Genomic DNA, 18366 nt, shown 5'->3' on the forward strand with positions numbered 1-18366 from the left:
ATCGAATTCCGGACCGGCCACGTGCGCGGGCCATAACGAACGATGTAACCCTTTCCTCGTGGGGCCTCTATCGAGTTCGGCGAGTACGTAAGCGGGCGTGCGTGCGATTTTGGGCAACTCGCCGGAGTGCGTGGTGCAGCTATCGGCGGGCTACTCTCGGCAAGCCGGTTTTAAAACATCGCCAGCGCTTTTGGCCGTGAGGGCAGACGATACGCGGGCGAAGCGAACAAATCCTCAGCGTATAGTTCGCGAGGACGACCCTTCCTCGGCCGAGTCCAGTGCGGGGCACCGGGTCTCTCGTACGCTGTGCCGGACCGGAGATGAGGGAGCGGCGGCAGCAGCAGCAGGAAGAGAGTTAAGGGACTTTCACTGCGGGTCGGCCGCCGTCGACATCCTTCCCGCTTCCTGCCTTCTTTGGCTGAGTGCGCGCATCGCCGAGCGTGTAAAGTTGCGTAGGAAAAAAACAGAGCGAACACGCAGGGGACGATTATTTACCAAAAGGACAGCATCCGACGAACTGTTGCGCATTCATCGAAAGTCGCGTGCCAAACGCTCTGCTGACCGCGCAACCTGGCCGTGACCGCGCATAAAACGGTCCCCCTCCGCGCTACAACTTTATAGACACGCGTGGGAGTCACCCTGACACAGTGCAACAAGGCTGCGTCGGTTTCTCGCTCGGCATACAGACTCGCGCAAGTTTCCGAGCGTCGCGGTGCAATCATCTCGAAGAGGTACGTGGACATGAGCGGCGGACGTTTGCAGCATGCGTGGTAAATACTTTATCGTCACTCGTGCTCGTGTGTCCCATTTAGATCGCAGAGTACCCCCTGACAACACAACGGCCGGTTGCTGCTTTCCTTGGGAGGCAACCGCAGCAGCGGCCATGCGATCGCCTCACAACCGAGGGCACGCGCTGTTTTGGAGGAAGGATGGTGGTTAACTGAACTTCCCGTAATACCTCTAACCGAACTACTTGAGGCAGCGCAATGCGCCAAGTGCTGGATACATTTCACTCTCGGAGCGGCCGTGCGAGCCTAACAATAGCGTGATCCGCCAGGTCGCGTCTTAAATCTTTTGTTCCGTGCGAAAGGAAGGGACGCAGGGTAGTTACCGAGAAGGAGCCGGGAAACCTTAAATGCCCAGCACTAGCGTACTTGGCGGCTGTGCCCCGCGAAGCGCGAAGCGTCTGGCCGGCCTGCCAGGCACATTACGAGCGGTCTTGTTTGCGCGGCTGGCGGAACAAGAGGCGTGTATCTCTGCGCGTTTCGTGCTTCCCGTCACGCGGCGACGCGTCCGAGTCTGCCCACTGAACCCGCGACGTCGTGAATGTGAATTTAGAAATGGCTCCTCAGAATGACCCTGGCAAGACGCGGCGCTTTTTCCGTGAAGGAACGTTCTCCATCCAGCGGTGTAGACTGCGTACACGTCCCGCAGTGTTTCGGTCATGCGCGCAACGTCAAATGGAGAATGTATACGCGTCGTACGATGTGCCGGGAGCCCACATTTTGAGGAACCTGGCAGTCGTCGAACTTTCAGTTCACTCGATGGCAGTGAGTGGCACCTCGAAAGTGTTTAGGTGGCGCTCAAGAACGGGATTTAATATGAGGGCAAATACCAACGACGTAAGCATGCATCGGGTGGGAAGAATCCGCTGGCTTTGTTGGGCTATTTTCGCTGAGCGCCCTGAGTGTGCCGCGGTCCGCTGGCTGCTTTGTAAATCGAGTCCTGGCGAATTGCATCCGTCACTGCCTCGGTAAACCTTAGTGGCCGTTGAAATGCGTTCTGAAAGGGCAGATAAAACATTCTGCCCTGTTTTAAAATTGAACGGATGGGGAAGGCTGCCGCGCACTAGCTTCTTGATTATGTTCTTAATGGTCCCTGAAACTTTCGCAAATGTATAATTATATGTCTAGTAGAAATTTAACCGCGTTGCGATGAATACTGAGTAATGCATGTTATAACGACAGGGTCCTTATAATCTATGTTTTATGTTTCGCTGAGTCTGCCAAATTTGACTTGAAATGTAGAAAGCAATTTCTGCGGTGCAAATTGTACGCTGTACTTATATGTGGTAGCGGCTGTCACTCGCGAGAACTGAACGCAATGTCGAGCGTTTCTTGGATATCAAAACAACCCCGGTAATTGAACATTAAAACAGCGGGTCCCGATTAGTGTTTATTCGCTAAAATATAAAAGTCGCCCTTACTTAATGCGCACCAAACGCGTCTGTTATAGCACGGAACCTTGGCGCTAAACGCGCACACCTATTCTTCAGGCTCGCCTCCATGGCTGCGCGTGCTACTGAGAGCCGCCAAATGAATGACCTGCCGTGGGAAAACTTCCTTCAACGAGAGGAAATGCGCCCCCATACGCTGCGGACTCAAATACTTCCTTCCTTCAGCGAAAGGAAACGCGTGTGGCACAAGAAAATAAATAATCTATACTGCCGCGTACTTGTAGACAAAATGGACAAAGCTACCGCTGTGCTCAGCAGCTCGTTCGACGGGCCGGCCTGAGGAAGGCTAACAATCTGTTCCTCTTGGTACGCGCGTATGGCGGCGCATCCACGTAACGCGTCTAACTATAGTCGGCCACACTAAAAATACGGGAGTATTAAGTGCTCGCCCGTCCGGGAAAGATACGCGCCGCTGCTGCTCGCCTTCTGCTGGGAAGACGTACGCTCGCGAATAAAACATCCCTCGCCGGATCGCCCGATCATCCCTCAATGCGTTAATTGTTCGAACCTCCTTTTGTAACTTTCGTGATACGTACGAAAGACAAGACTAGATCTCGCTAAGAATTCTTATTTTCGTCATATCTTTCCAATCAAATGCAGCCCTATATAAACTATAGCTACGTTTTCGTGCGCTATATACACACACTGTGCTCACAGCGTGTGGGCAGCGGCAATGAGTCTTCTTTTGCCGTTTATGGTTTGCTTATAAACAGGCCGGTAAAAAAAAAAAGACTCATCAGTTTTCACGCTATTTACCACTCTTCCTAAAAGGCACGGCCAGCGCGTGCAAGCGAGCAACCCAGTTGGGCGTGAATTGTAAGGCGCGTCGCTACTCGCTCTAGTGAGAATCTCAACATTGAAGCTGCGAGAAAAAGAAATGCGGACATGTTCGTGAATGCTGAACGAGACTACTACTGCAGGGATGCATGCGCACCTCCTCTCCTCATACTTCTGCTCCTATTATGACCCGCCGTAGTGCCTCAGTGGCTATGATGTTCGGCTGACTGATTGAAAATCAATCAGCCGAGCACAACCACTGCTCAGCACGGGTTTTAGGGTGGTATCGCGGGAGCACCCATGCATTCTGTTGTTGTTGTTGTTGTTGTTGTTGTTGTTGTAGCCTATGACACTATTGAGGCTACTTTCCTCGTGTGCTGGTACCTCATCTTCTTCCGACCTCACCAGGATAACCTTGTATTTTATGGTCAAAATCCCGTGTGATCCCGTTAGGAAAGCGCGAACGTGACGGATTCCCGAGCCTTTCTTCCGGTCTTCTTCTTACGGGTTCCCCTGTAAAACCCATGAATTCTGTTGAAGCTGATAAACTTCTGCGTCTTCTTCTTCGTCCGCTTTTTTGAAGCCCCACCTTGATAACATGTACAATATGCAGGCTGAGCGGGGCCATGTATGATAGTGCTTATGCTGACGAAGATCTTAGTGCTTTACAGATTCTAGGCCAGCCTGGGTCTACGATATTTTCTTCGCAAGGACAAAAACCTCGAGCGCAGAAAACTGCGAATGTAGACATTAAACGCATTTCTGCATGCATAACTGAATGTCACAAAGATGACACCCCTGGGAAGCTGGAAACCAATGAGTGCGGTGATGCACTACATGTTATGTCTCAAGTGGAAAAGCTGTCTCAGTACTCGGTGAGTGCTGTATACCCCGCCAGCTCAGTGCGTATTCAGAGCTCCTGAATGACACAGCAAATAATCTCAATAAGTAGGGGCAGCTCCAATGAGATAGCAGCTCATCGGTTGCGGAATCTTATCTACTACGACCCGAAGCTCGGGGCTAGTAGCGGGGCGTAGTTTTCCTGCTTCAATTCCCGCGATTTGCAGTAGTATGGACGGCTACATAAGCAAGTGCCTGGCGACTGCACGGAGAGTTTATTTTCACTGCACACGTTTCCTTCGCAGCCAAGTCATTAGTAAGCGATGACAGGCATGCGGTCTGCGCTTATTGCAGCATCTGGTCCTAATTTCCGTCTTCCTGTTTCCGACATCAGAGGAAATCTGAGCCAATTCATTTGCACACTTCTGAAGATGTTTCCGTCCAGCACTTCCGCGCTGAGGCCTCGGTTATAAGATTGAAGGCGTATGCGATAAGAAAGGCATCCGTAATTCTTCTCCTGGGATAATTTTTGATATTTTTGTCGCTTTCAGCCGTAATTGCCAGACATATGAGGCGACCAGATAATGCGGCTTTTTTCCCCGCCACATCGTAGCGGCCACGGTCTCGGGAGATGAAGGCAGGTCCCCGCGCTTTGGGTGTCCCGGGACTGCCTGCAGGCTCGATAGGATCTCTTTCTTCTCGACGGTCAGACATCTCAAGGTAGATCGCCTTTTTGTTTACAGATGCTATCTCGCATCCAGCCGCATTCGGCGGCCGCCGCCGCGTCAGGGAAAGGCTTGATCCGGCTTAGATAGGATCAGCCGGCTTTTCCGCAGCTTTTGCCTTTATTATCGGCCCCTGCACCGCAGGCACTGTCCCAGTGATACAGTGCTATGGTCAAGGATTGGGAATGAAGTGCGGATGGTAGCCGGCTCTTGGGTGGATTAACCATCGCCTCTAGAGGCCGTTTGGCTCAGTCTCTTTTCCACATATAAAGACACAAGAACAGGAAATGTGAAAGCGCTTCCTTTTTAAATTTTGTGCCAGGAGCCTTTGGTCCCGCTTTTGCCTTCCTGCTTTTTCCATACGATTTCAGCAGCGCGAACACGGTTAGGAAAAGACAGAAGGCGGACAGGACAGAGCGCTGACCGTGTCCTTCTGTCTTTTCCTAACCGTGTTCACGCTGTTGAAATCGTATGGATTCCCACCAACTAGCCCGCCAGATTGTGTTATTCTGCTTTTTCCGCAGTGCGGTCTACAGCGGTCTGCAGCGGCAGGTCCACAACTGGTGCGTGTCCGAGGAGCAAAACAAGTTTACCACAACAACTGAAACGGCGAAAAAACAGGACCAGAATAGAAGAGACAACACACGCGGGATCTCCTATTCTCGTCCCGTATTTGCGCTGTATTCTAGTTCGCTTCACAATTTAAACCGTAGACATACCTTGCATTTCAAAAAGTTTCTAAGTATAGGAAAACCGTGTTGGGCGGTAATAGTGCCATTGCTAAAGAAAGAAAAATCTTTGACATCGACTTTCCTACGGCTGCGTACTGCGGTTAATTCCCGAACAAGCCTTTTCCAGCCGTCGGCCGTACTGAAACACTGGTTTCCCAGCATTCTGGGGCTTCACTAGTCTGTCACTCATCCTGCTCCTACGTCAGCTCTGTACTACTCTTACATCGTGATGGCGAACAATTGCTCGCACTGCTCTGGCATGCATCATGTACAGTCGACCACGGATATATCGAACTCAAAGTGGATCACGAAATAGTTCGGTATATAAAAACTGCAATAGATAAGCTCATCTATGATCTGGAAGCAAGGATACATTGCACACACTCTAGTTACGCGCTTCTTGGAGCGATGTGACGCCCGCCGGCTTGCTGGCAGCGCACCGCTCGCTAGGCGTTGGTAGGCCTAACCTGCTTCGCATCGGAGCCGCTGCGAGCGTTTCTTTGGAACCACCACTTGACATCGTAAGATGCCGAATCCTTTTACCAGTGCAGTATAAATATAATCACTACTGATTAAAAAGGTACAGTTGATTTCCGCAAAGACTTCAACTGCAAAGCGAGCGAAGCACGCCAGGCGAGAGCCACCGCTAGGCTTTAGTTAGGTTGGCTTCACCGCATGACGCCGATATGGCGTGGGAAATTAGCGCAGTAGATCGAAGGCTACTCTCAGGCGGACCCTACGTTCACCTCGTCACACGGTTTCACAACGCTAGCGCTGCCAGCATGTTCTAGGCCCCGCAGCTGACTCGTCTTCGCGTGCTAATAGTAATCGCAGAGCGTCGTTAGCAGAAGCGCCACTTGCAGGGCCGCGGCGCGCAGTTCGATATATCGAACGACCGGCGAAGTTGTAGTTCGATATACTGCGCGACTTTCGCATGCTTTTACGCAGGATTTTCCAGGGGATAATCTGTGTGTTCGATAGAAGGCAATAATTCAAAATATCCGGGTTCGATATATCCGGGATCGAAGCCGTATAACATAGTACACTACAGTTTACATGCAAACTGCGCAAGCAACCAGAACAGCTTAGCATTACGCCGCCTGAGAGAAATCAGCCAAACCGATCTATTCAGACAGGTTCGATGAACAACACTGCATGCACCGTACGTCAGCGTCTGAGTGGCGGCCGGACAATGCGGACAAACTACAGCAGTGCAAAGGCCGCATTCCACGGGTCTGGCGCCGTACAAGTGCCCCAGATACTCTCTAGCGTGACGTCTGAGCCGATTGCTGATGCGACCGCGAAAGACGGGGAGTGTTGCGCGCCCTTGGACGCAGTGAAAGCGGCAGTGGCCTTAATCAAACCGGAGCTTTCTGCGAGACGACAAAGTATTAAAACGGCCAGCACGACTCATACGCCACGAAGAAAAACTAGCACTTGTCGTGTGTCCCTGTTTCCGGGGTTACATGCCGCTCTCGTACGTGCTCGCGCAATACAGCCGTCCTTGTGTTTCTTAGCGCAGTGCTAACATCCCAGCTACATTAAAAAGACATTTTCATTGTCCTTCCGCCCAGCTGTGCAAGGATGGAAAGTTCGAGAAGTTGTAAAGTGTAGATTTTAAAAAAGAAAAAGTCTGCCGCAACGCTGACGACTGCACCGACAAGATAAGGGAAACCGTATCACTACAGAGCGTTGTTAGAGATGGGGCCACAATCCCACCGCTGGAACCAGTGTTAAAGATGGGGCTTCTATCCCACCGCTGGAACCAGAGTTGAAGACGGAGGGGTCCTGGAGATGACTAACTCGTTTAGCCCCGCAGGTACCAGCTCCGAATGACGATGTCGGACTGCGTTATCGAGGAAACTGTACAGAAGGGTTTATTCTACATATTTACAGATGAGAATGGAATCGAATGCTCCGATCACAAACAACGTCCCGTTATATACGGTTCGTATTCCCCAGATCCCTGACTGGGGAATTTAGTTTGAAGAATGTTGTCCAATCGGATGGTCAGTTGATGATGCTGGCGGTACCACCCACGGCAGGGCGGTGCTGATGCCCTCTCGCTCTCTCACAGCTCGGGGGATGAGAAGGGGAAGACAGTCATCAAACACAGATGCGTCACCTTGACCACTGCCGCAAGTTTTCTGTGCGTTGCCTCCGTGGGAAAGCAGAATCCCGCAGTCTTCTCGCAGGTGGTTGAACCTCCTCGAACTCCCCCGCCGGATGGCTGAAGCACGAGACCCCTTCGACACAGCGTCTTTCAATTAGCAGCCTCGCTCAGCGTGACCTTGCGTAGCATCATCCCGTCCGGTGACCCGAAGGCCGACTCGGCCAACGTATACCGCTGCTTCCGCCGTGCTTCCTGTGCATCTCTGCTTCCACCGTTGCTGCTGCTGTCGCAAGCTCTCGCCGCATCTTTACCTAACGACGACACTCGTCTGACAGTAATTTCTCCCAGGCCCGTGGGAGACAGCGTCCTTCGATCGGTTCGGAGGTTCGGTGGTTTGGAGAGCAACAACCCCGTCCGTCGTCGTCTATGCTTCTGCCGCCGGCGCCAGGCCTCGTCATATCCCTTGCTTTGCGATGAGTCACACCCGGCTCCCAGGACCACGTTGTCCGCTCTTAACAGCGTGCTGCTGATGGACGGCGGAGAAGCATCACCTTACGCAGGGTTCAACTTCACAAGCATGCCTCAGCGGCTGTGTAACGATATCGAACCTAATTTTTCTGCTTCGAATAGCTATTCGCGTTTTAGAGCTATTTGCAATGTCGTCTTCTGCTACTCCTTGTCACTGTGCTCTATAAAATGCAATGTCCAACAGTGCAAGCTTTATCCCGAAGCAGTCCAAACGCTCGTGCACAATTTGCAGGGCATATTTTCACATATATAGTCAACACCAGCAAGAAAAATTTATAGGGCGAAAACGTACTTGCCATGCCACAACCACTACGTGCAATTTTGTCATCGATGCAACGTCTACGCGACATGAGCGCATTAAGCGCGTAGCACACATGCAGCAAGGTTTTTCTAAACAAGGTTGTCTAGACAAGGTTGCAAACAAGGTTGTCTAAAGCCCCGCAAAATTCAACAGTCCACAGTCTCGCACGCGTAATATTGCGACATTAAGGAAGGAAAATTTCCTTCCTCCATGTGTTGCGGTATCACTCACACCCACGCGCGGACGCATGGATGCGCACGCACAACTTCGTCAATTGCATGTTTCTTTACTTTTACCGAAGCACAAACGGACGGGAATTTGTAGCGGCTCTCCGGAGCATTTCGCTCTTGGTTTGCCCGCTCACTGGCGGCGCATATGCAGTTTCGCACTCCCACTGATTTGGCCTCGATGAGCGCGCGAGTATTATTTGACTGGGGCATCTCGTTCCGATCGGAAACAATGCGCGGCAGCCGTACATCCGGCCAGCAGCTCGGATACCGATGAGAATAGCTCGATGCGCCCGTTCCCCGGGCGCTTCGTTTCCCGCGCGCGCGCACACCCGGCATTTTGGCGCGAAGAGCCAGCGCGCGCGTTGCATCTCGCCATCCGCAAGAACCGAGCAGGCCGCGTTCCCTCCACGGGCGGTGAAAGTTTACGCGCTCGGAAAGCCTGCGACGCGTGTGCGCGCGCGGGCGGCGGCGCTTCCGCTACCGCGCATCGCGAAGGCAGCCCAACGACCACGACGGGGCATCGTCGGAAGGAGAGGCTGACTTCGGCATGTGTTCCCGCGCGCGCGGTCCGCTGCGCACGGGATTCACGAGAATAATTTCGCACTTAGTACCACTTTCACGCTCGGCGCACAGGGCCGGTTGGGAAGCGACCGGTATCTCTCGCCGAGATAGCGTACTCCCGTGGGAAGGGCATGACGCCGCGACGAGCCATCGACTGGCTGTTATCGGGGTCGCAGCGGGTCTCCGCGGTGCCGCAGGAAGCGTTCCGCTAGCCCGCGGCTGGTCACCGGGTCCCGCCTGACCATGCCGCGCGTCATGTTCGCGTTTTTCATCCTTCTTGCACCTCCTCGCTGCCTCTCCTGGTCGGCCCGACTAGAATGTGTTGTGTATTCCCCTCGTTCCTCTGTGTCAACAACAACACGGTCGTGCTGCGATGGGGCCGGGCGTTCCGAATTCACGGGGTTTTCGGGGCCGAAGAGAGTTCCACTGCCCGTGCCACGCTGCTGCCGCCCTTACCCCGCTTTACGTACGGAGCATGCAAGCCGAGTAGTCCGTGTTGCATGCTGCAGCTACGCGAATGAGAAACGAGCTCATTGATACGATACGGCGAACTACGGAAAAGGTGCCACAGCACGGTTCAAGTGGCTGTGCATTATTCTGTCAACGCAGGAAATCTGGTGTGGCGCCATACAAACAGAAATCAGCCTCAAAATCTTGTTTAGCCAACATGTAAAAACAGCGATAGAACGCTTGCGAAGGTAGGAAAACACGTCAATCATTGTCATACCTGATTCATTTTATTGCGATATATAGCGGTCGATTATACGGCAGGCAAGTGGCACCTGTGACGCGCACTGGAAGGAGGTTCACGGTGGAGGTGTAGTCTTTGATGCAAACACCTTCTTTCGCCACTTCATTACTCTATTTGCCACCCGTAAATACTTTTTGGTCCGTCGTATTTGCTAGGCCTTGCCCCTTTTGGTCCTGAAGATTGTTTAACGCTGCCAGGTAGACCTTAGGCAAGCAGTGACTTAATTGCGGGGCGCACAAGCAACAAAAGACAAATGCAACGACTGCTCGACAGAGTTGAGCATCGACCTCAGGGTGGTTAGAATCGGATGCGCAGGAGGAAGTAGATCTGTTCCTGCCTTGCTCCGAAAAAGAGGAAAACAATATGGCCGCTTGAATATGCAAGATCACAAGACAAAATAACAAGCAAAGGTCCGTAGCTCTCGAGATGCCCACCGCGCTCTCACGTACGGCGCCAGCGCAGGTGTGCGCTGGAGTACCCATCTGTAAAGAGGAGATGAAAAAGGCTCATGGGGGAGGGGGGGGGGGGGTATTGCGGGGGTACGATGAAATACTATAATATAGCAAGGTCGGAAGTTGGCAAGTCATCCGTCATCCGATTAATATACTGAGGCCCGTGTCGCGTGTACTGTTGTCGTTTACTACACCAATTTCATCTTATGTACCCGAGGCAAGTTGCTTTACTTGCTACACCTTTTTTTTTTGGCAGTCACAAGTGTAGTGTTTATTATGGTACGATTATTAGTATCTGTTTTAAGGCCATAGTACTAAGGCTGTCATCATGCAATTTCCGTCTTCTCCGTAACGAAATTCCCTGATCGCTCGAGATAGACCAAGTGACCGTGTGACGTCTTCAAAATTTGTCCTGATGGACCATCCTGATTTGTCGAGAGTGGCCACGTGACTTTGTGACGCCACCACAATATGCCCAGCGTGGCAGGTGCAACCTGGTCACCGTATTGTGAGCAACCTGCCCATCATGTCAGGTGGCAGGTGCACCCACAAAATCTGGAAGTTGACCCACCCCTAAAATTTCAAAGGACCCTCGAAATTTTGGCAGTGGACCCACCACAGAAAATGGATTACGGTGAATTTGTGGATGGAATAATGTGGATTAGTGGGTCGGATTAGTATAGTCCCATATGACTATCCACTGGCAGGTACTCGAACAATGGACGGTGATGATTTATGCATACCACAAAAGGGCAATGGAACCGGCTCCAGTCAGAGTTCTGGCGGTAAAAATATTAGACACTCACTGTAGACATTATAAGCAAGCAACCTAAGAAGATTTTCTTCTTAAAGAATGCGGTTAAGAAGGCCTTCAAACTTTTGTTCTGCTCTGTTTATATGGCAGTGTATGTTTTTGTTTTGTTTCGTTCCTGTTCACCCGAATACTTAATTTAAGATTACCCTCCTGGTATACGGTTCGAGAACTGCAGACGAGTGTGTGATGTAGTTTTGCGTGTGCCTGAGCTCATCGATGCAAGATACTTGCGCTCACTGTTCTTTACAAGCGCAGCAAACACCATGTGATTCATATATCGGCATATGAAAAGAGTAAAGTCCAGGCTGAATGAAGCGATTTTTCCAAACTCGCATCAGTATATGCGCTCACAGCAGTGTGTACCAAAGTTGATGTGTAGCTGATTGTAAACGACACCATAACGTCGAGTGACCTTTCTTCAAAGTGTGGTTCATTTTGTCCTGGTGAAAAAAGTACGAGCGAACGGCTAGCCATGCTGTAACCTGTTTCGACACCCATTTTTAATACGACATTAGACTTAATTCACATCATGCGATTTCGCGCCCTGCGTTTGTCTCAAAGGTCTCTGATTGGTCCATAGAGGTCACGTGACCTTGTGATGCTGTCAAGCTGTCCACCGAGTTGTAAGCAATCTGCCCAACGTTGCAGGTGGCAACTAAATTAATCCTACTGAAATCATTTGCACCCTGCCCACAAATTCAAAACTGAAAAACAATGGGGGAGCGTGCCATAGGAAAAGGGCGAGACAAGCAGGTTGGAACAGGTTCTCGGCGGACTCAGCGCATGATTATGTGTGTGCAAATAAAGACACTATAACAGTGAAGACAGTGTGCATGGGGCGAAAGAATTGACACAGACACATAAACATGTAGCAGCAGCGTTGTCTCGAATGTTGTCGCATCCCACCCTCAAAGTGACTTAAGCTTCCCCGCCATTTTTTTTTGTATTTTGCGTTTTCTCCTCCAAGATGGGTTCCCGCTGCTCCTCGAGCCGTTGCCTGGTCTCGCCGCCGCTGGTCCTACTGCTTGCGTTGCTGACAGCCCCCCCATGCGAGGGCAAAAAGCTGCACAAGATGGCAGTGTTGGCCGGCGCGTATGGCGTCGGCGCCGGTGGACACCTGCTTGGGGGCCTGGGACTGCTGCACGGCCTCCACAGTCTCTACAGCCACCACCACCATGGGCACCACTACGGCCACCACTATGACGATCACTACGAACACGACTACCACCCCCATGGACACCACCACGGTCACCACCACGGTCACCACCACGGGCACTACGAGCATCACGTGTCATATGCCGTGCCCGTGCATGTGCCTGTACCCGTGCAGTTAGTATCGCTGCTGCGTAGCCGACGCGAGACACATACACAAGCACTCGCGCATTTTGGCGACGAGTGGTGCGGAGAAAAAAAAACGAAGAAATCAAAGCAGGAAGGGAGGGGTGGGGGGTGGGGGGGGGGGGGGGGGGTAACCGGGCGGATCTAATCACTGTTTTGGTCCACTAGGCATATCACTTGGCTCGACGCTGCCGCGCAGGGCCGTAGCAGAGACGTCGCAGTCGCGGCTTCCGCTGCGGTATCGTTGGCGGATGCGGAGGTCCGTGGACAAAAACAGTTATTCGGTCGATGAGGTGAATCCAGTTTTACCGATACCGGTGTGAGTCCGCCGCCCGGCAAAGCGGCGTGGACGAGGGAGACAACACTTCGTTGCTTCCTGCGACGTGGTTCATTCCCGTGAGTCGAGATGCACACCCCTGTGGGCAAGAACGTTCTATTTTGCGCACTTTCATGTTTTTTTTTTCTTCCTGATTTCTGCGCTCAATTGCGGAGCATGTGCATGTCAGACGCCAACCCCGCTCTTCCGGTCATTTTCACGACATCTTTGATGCGATAAGTGAGAACAAAATATTCTTAAACGTTTTCGCCTATCAGATAAAAAGCAAAATTCGCGCGCATTACTTAGTATCGGTAAAGAAGAGTGAACCTTAACTCTAACTATCAAATAAGTAGCGTGTTAGAGTAGCTAGCAGAATGTCTCGCGCTACCACCAACTTCCTGGTGGATTTTGTGTGGTAGTGAAATAAGGGGATTGTTGGAAGACGTGGCACCTATGGAGACAAGATTGCTTTTCACGCGTCCTGGAAACTTTTGGCCCAGTACTGCATATCAGACCTATGGGAGTGTTCTCTTCTCATATTCTTGAAGCTATTGTCGTTTTGTTGAAACTGCCAGCTCAAAAGAAGACAACGTAGTGCTTTAGATGAGATGACAAAAAGCAAATTAAGTACTTGAGACTACTGCAATGTGAAGCGAACCACTTGATTGGGCTATAAAAAACTATCGCTACCCATTCGCTCCTTTTATTAAAAAAAAAAAAGAAAATATTTTTGTTTTATGTTCGTTCCGTTCGGCTCAGAGAGCCGTGTTGTTGTATTTGTTATATGCCTTCTCTATCCCATTCTGTTGAAGCACTCTTCAGAGGTCTATAAAGTGAAGCCGTTACAGCTTCTTTCCTTCCCACATGCCCTCTTCTTCGCTCTTGAAAGATCGTACGCATGCTGCTAGGATGGTTGAGCAGGTATTCCGTAGGGGATTCGGAAGTGAAGGAATTACAAGAACGTCGCAAAAATTAATAATAGTAGCGGCGTTGGCAACCAAAGAACCGTTTCTTGGCTCTAGTGTTATTTTTCTGATACACTAAAAACTTGTGGACGAAAGCCAGACAGTCAGCTGTTTCATTTAGTACAATCATTCTACAGAAGCTCTTGAAGGTGAACAATGCACCCCTTTCGTAAATGTTACTTCGGCCTCACCTAAATGTCGAATGCTCCTCTAATGGCTGAGCTGACAGCTTCAAAAACAGCATACAGGGTGTTTCACCTAAGACTTTCCACAATTTTTAAATATAGTCTTTTTGAGTTTGAAGAGCATTTTTTTCGGCATAGCAGTGTCAGCGGTGTAGTACATCAGAATACAGGTAAGACGTCCTAATTAGCAGGCTGGTGAACTAATATTGAATAGTTAACTTTTAACTATTACTGTTAGACCATTAATTATTGACAGGTGTGTAGCCCGCCGCATGTAATATCCATATCAGTTTTTTTTTTTAATTTCGAAAACGCGGTTACCGTCAGTGCTGTGGCCCAACGAATTTTGGCGACATCACGCCAAAATACATGTGCTTTCTAGAAGGTTGCTGGCAACGCAACCTCTCCAGTGCACGTAACTTGTCGAAATAGCCGAAATTATTTGGGAAAATAAAAACAGCGAGTCTGCTATGTCGACGCCATGTTCCTTGTGTCAGCAAAAAGAGGAACGCGTTTTGTAAATGAGCATCTATAGAGTGGTGTGTTAAGAAGCAGCTGTTGGGGAATAACACTCTGTCGCGTAGAAAAACGAGAATGGCTATACCTGAACCGAATTCTACTGGACCTTTCGCAGCATTCATCATGTGCACACGGGACATCACCATGGCTTCGGCTACCACGGCTTCGATTACCATGGCGGCTACGGGGGATACGGTGGCTGGTGGTGAAGGCGTGCAACAAACGACGACGAACAATGCACTGAAGTGCAGACCATGCTGTGCGTGTGTGTGAGTGTACGTGTTTTGCAGGCTAACGCGCAATGCAACCAACGAAAAAGGCCATGAAAAAGCCTCTTTTTTCGAGACATACTCTTGGCCCCAGCTTTGCCATCAGTAGTGCGAACAAGCAGCTTATGGCGCTGAAGGCGTTTAGCTGTGAGCCATTCCTTCTCAAAAATTATTTTTTTTTCACCCTAAATAAAACGAAAACTATCGAGAGAAAGAAAGAAAAGCGACAAGTATACGCTCCGGTTGGATAAGCCTGCTTGCATGTACATCGGGCTCTTCCATCTAAAAAGAACACCACGTCAAGTCGTCAAGCCATTTTTTATTGATATTGAACGGATGCTTTCAACTCATGGCTTTTTTACGCAGCCTAATCAGAAGCTGCGCTCACCACGTGGTGTAACGTTACTTTATGGGCCTAGGATGGGATGAAGATGCGGTTGATATACATCTCCACTACTTTTACTTTGGAGCCGCGCATTGGCATCCGGCTTTCCTGGTTTTGCCTTTCACGAAGGAAGAAAGAAACCACACGGACACCTCTTGGGCTAAGTATCGAGCCACTAGGGCCCCTAGGCAAGCGTGTGAGTCATAGGTGGGCGATCCTTTAAAAGGGCGAAGGCTTTCAGGTTTTCAGGTTTTATTTCACTTCTTCCTCTACAGAAATAATGGAGCAACAGCTAAAGCTCACATGGCCTGACAGAGGCTCCTGCCCAGATAGCAAAATTCGGCATTCAGTGTGCACTGGTCACAAAAATAATGGGTGCAGTGCTCACATAAATAGACATATATTTGGTGTCGAACCAAGAATAAGCATGATATTACAGGCTTTCATTCTGGCATCAGCGAAACTTTTCCATTTAAAATTAAATTAGAACGCGCGTTAATCAGTTTCAACTTGGCCGTTAGTAGTTAACAAATAAAATTCATCTGCCCGCGCGTGATGACCACCGGAAAGAGCTTTTTATTTCCATCCTCGCACGAAAGACAAACGTGCTTTTTCGAAGGCTAAAAAAGATTTACGTTGGATTTTCTGTACTTTGGGTGGTAATCGTTTGTGTCAGATACCAAGTGAACTAGCAGCCATCGTGTGAAATGAAAGGGCAGGCCAACCAGTCAGCAAGACAGACCAACCACATTGAAAGAAACAACGCTTCATGCACAGGATGCGAGCGTCGGTTCTTTGAATATACCTGTTCGGAGGTGTTACTGTGCATACGTAAGGACGAAATTATGAGGCGCAAATGGGCGTAGCAAATGAGGGGCTGGTGGAGCACTTATTTACGATGCTTAAACACGCGGGCTGTCGTGTTTCCACCGGATGAAATGTTATCCAGATGTTTATCTAGATTAAATTAATAAAAGGATAGAAAAAAAGAGACAGGAAGTGTAAAAGCGTTGTGTATCTTTTTGCATCATTTTTATACCCGAAAACAAAACTGAGCCACAAGGTTTTGGTGCATAAATTCATCAGCGATTCGGAATCGCTGCTGAAACAAACAAGAAACAACGAAGTGCATGTATTCATTAATCTGAAGATTAAGCGACAGCCAATTCCAGCAGAACACAGATTAGTGTTTTTTCCTGATTAGCCGATTGTTTTTGTTTTCGCATGAGGTTTTCGGAATATATATATGCCGCTGTAAGTTTCGGCCAGCAAAACGCAAGCAGACCGTCCTTGAGCGTCATTACAATAGACAGCCTCTAAGTTCTGGATCAAAATAATGAGGCTTAGGACAAGTAAATTCGGCGAGAGAGGCGCAATGAAATATCGACACTCGAAGAAATACACGGCCTAATATAATTCGCCAGCATTAAAGAGTAATAATCTTAGCAATAGCCAATACTTACTTCTTCGGTAAGCTGACTGCGGTTAACGCAAAACGTTAGGTGCGAGCATTTGCGCATAGCTAGCCCCATTGACTTTTTTTTCTAGGGTAAAATTACAGGCTCATGCACATGCAACGTAAAACCGCGGTTAACAGATTTCTGGACACCCTCCGCAGGCAGGTCACGGCAGCACAGGCTTCTTCGCCGTAATATCCACAACCAGTGCCATTTTGTGCATCACTCAACCGAATGTTCAACTCACGACGCGTCGCAAGTACCACACTGCTTGCAATTAGTCATGGCATAAGCGTGTTGATTTTCTTGAACATAAATAACATATGCCAGCTCGACAACATACATCCGAGTTTACAATGCTAACATACTGGCTTCCATTTATTCAAGGAATAGACACGCTTACTATTTGACTGCATACCTATCCAGCGTAACTTCTAAGCCAGACCAGAGCTACACAGAGTGCGATCCAAACAAGGCGCGATCAAAACGGCCAGGAATATTTGCATTAATTGAAATGAAATGAAAACTTCGTTTCCAGAAAGACCGAAAGCTAAGTAACAAACAAAACAGGGGAAGAAAGAAAGCTCCATGTACAGGGTTTGCTGGTGGGAAGCGATCGTTCGCCTGCACATAGTACTAGGTAAGAAGAAAAGTGTGTGCCGACCACTCGTCGCGGTTTTTCCGTTCTCGCTTTTGTGTATGTTCAGCCATCCAATAAACAAGACGCTTCTCCTTATCTTTATGTTCCCGCTCTTCCTTTCGCTCCTCTCAATTACATTTCCGCGTTGGGGCACGCAAACAATGGAAAACTGCGGCCAAAGTCTGCCTCGAGGCGACAGAACGAACGATGATGCCAACGGCGAGGGGGACGGTCGGCGTAGCGAAAGTCCCCGCTGCGTGGAAATGAGGCTGATTGATGGAGAAAACTCCCCTGAGAACGGCAGCAAAGCTAGATGCTGAGAAATAAGAAGAAACGGGGCAGGGGGAAGACGGTAACCACTTTTACAAAGGGAGTGAAGATTGCAAGCCGAATACCCACGTGCCGAGGCGCCGGTATAGGGGAAGCAGGCTGACAAAAACGAAAAAAAAAAATAAGAAAAGGTGCACTCTTTCCGCAAAGCTTTTGGCGCCGCAGCCGGTCAGCGGACCGCGAGAATGTCACGTTCAGCCTGTTGCTGTCGAAGCACGTATTTCGCAGGGGACGTCGCCGCCGCAGATGTACGAGCGTCGCTGCAGTGCGGCGACGAAAGATTAGGAAAGGAGCACTGACGCGAAGGCGACGGTGGGAAGCGAGCTGACCGGCGGAAGCCGTGTCCGCAACTCGCAGCTGCCGGAACACGCTCGGCAGGACAAGCAGTGGGTATATGTTCTCTGTCCAACTCTTAAACAAAGCGCCCATTTCCCATGCTAATGGGGATGTCGTCGCAAATGCTCGAGAGTCTTTCGCGGGCGCAACGAACGACTTCCTGACGGCGTCGCGAGCGATATGCTTTAAGCACTCGATGCGCTGACACGATAGCAACGCACGCTCTACATTTCCCAAATTCGCGAGCCCAGTGGACAGGTATGCGAGGAACGTACTCCTCGGCGCCGCTAAGCCGCACTGACGACTGGACGACATTGCCGCCGCGCTGAGCCCGGCGCGGGCCACCCACTTCAGAGCTGGGTGGACGTGGCACAGTAAACAGGTCGCCTCCGGAAAGAAATTGCGCGTGTTACGCAGAGGTGGGACGCGACAGCTGCGGTGCAAGTGGGGGCCGTAAATTGCGAGAAAGTTATCGCCGACGTACTGCAAATCCCATGTGCGAAGCGAAACAGGGGCAGCCTACTAACACAGTTATTTCTCGCTCTCACCATTTTGCGCCTGCCT

At 50.2% G+C, this 18366-nt stretch overlaps 1 protein-coding gene across 1 annotated transcript; it reads left to right on the top strand.

The window, feature by feature from the left end:
- Positions 1 to 12034: 12034 nt before the first annotated feature.
- On the top strand, positions 12035 to 15869 carry LOC149350908 (uncharacterized). The gene is made up of 2 exons (XM_089576946.1): positions 12035 to 12388; positions 14501 to 15869. The coding sequence occupies exons 1-2, from the start codon at positions 12132 to 12134 to the stop codon at positions 14592 to 14594; spliced, it is 351 nt and encodes a 116-aa protein (XP_089433072.1). The 5' UTR covers positions 12035 to 12131; the 3' UTR covers positions 14595 to 15869.
- The last annotated feature ends 2497 nt before the right edge of the window (positions 15870 to 18366 follow it).

Source organism: Amblyomma mixtum, chromosome 3 (assembly GCF_055824585.1).
Source record: "Amblyomma mixtum isolate Tamu chromosome 3, ASM5582458v1, whole genome shotgun sequence".
NCBI classification, from domain to species: Eukaryota; Metazoa; Arthropoda; class Arachnida; order Ixodida; family Ixodidae; genus Amblyomma; species Amblyomma mixtum.

What these genes read in the sequence shown, in the direction of transcription:
- LOC149350908 (XM_089576946.1), top strand. Translation starts at nt 12,132, where the DNA reads ATGGCAGTGTTGGCCGGCGCGTATGGCGTCGGCGCCGGTGGACACCTG. An exon ending in CATGTGCCTGTACCCGTGCA is followed by an intron (nt 12,389 to 14,500) that starts GTTAGTATCGCT and finishes GACCTTTCGCAG; the next exon opens with CATTCATCATGTGCACACGG.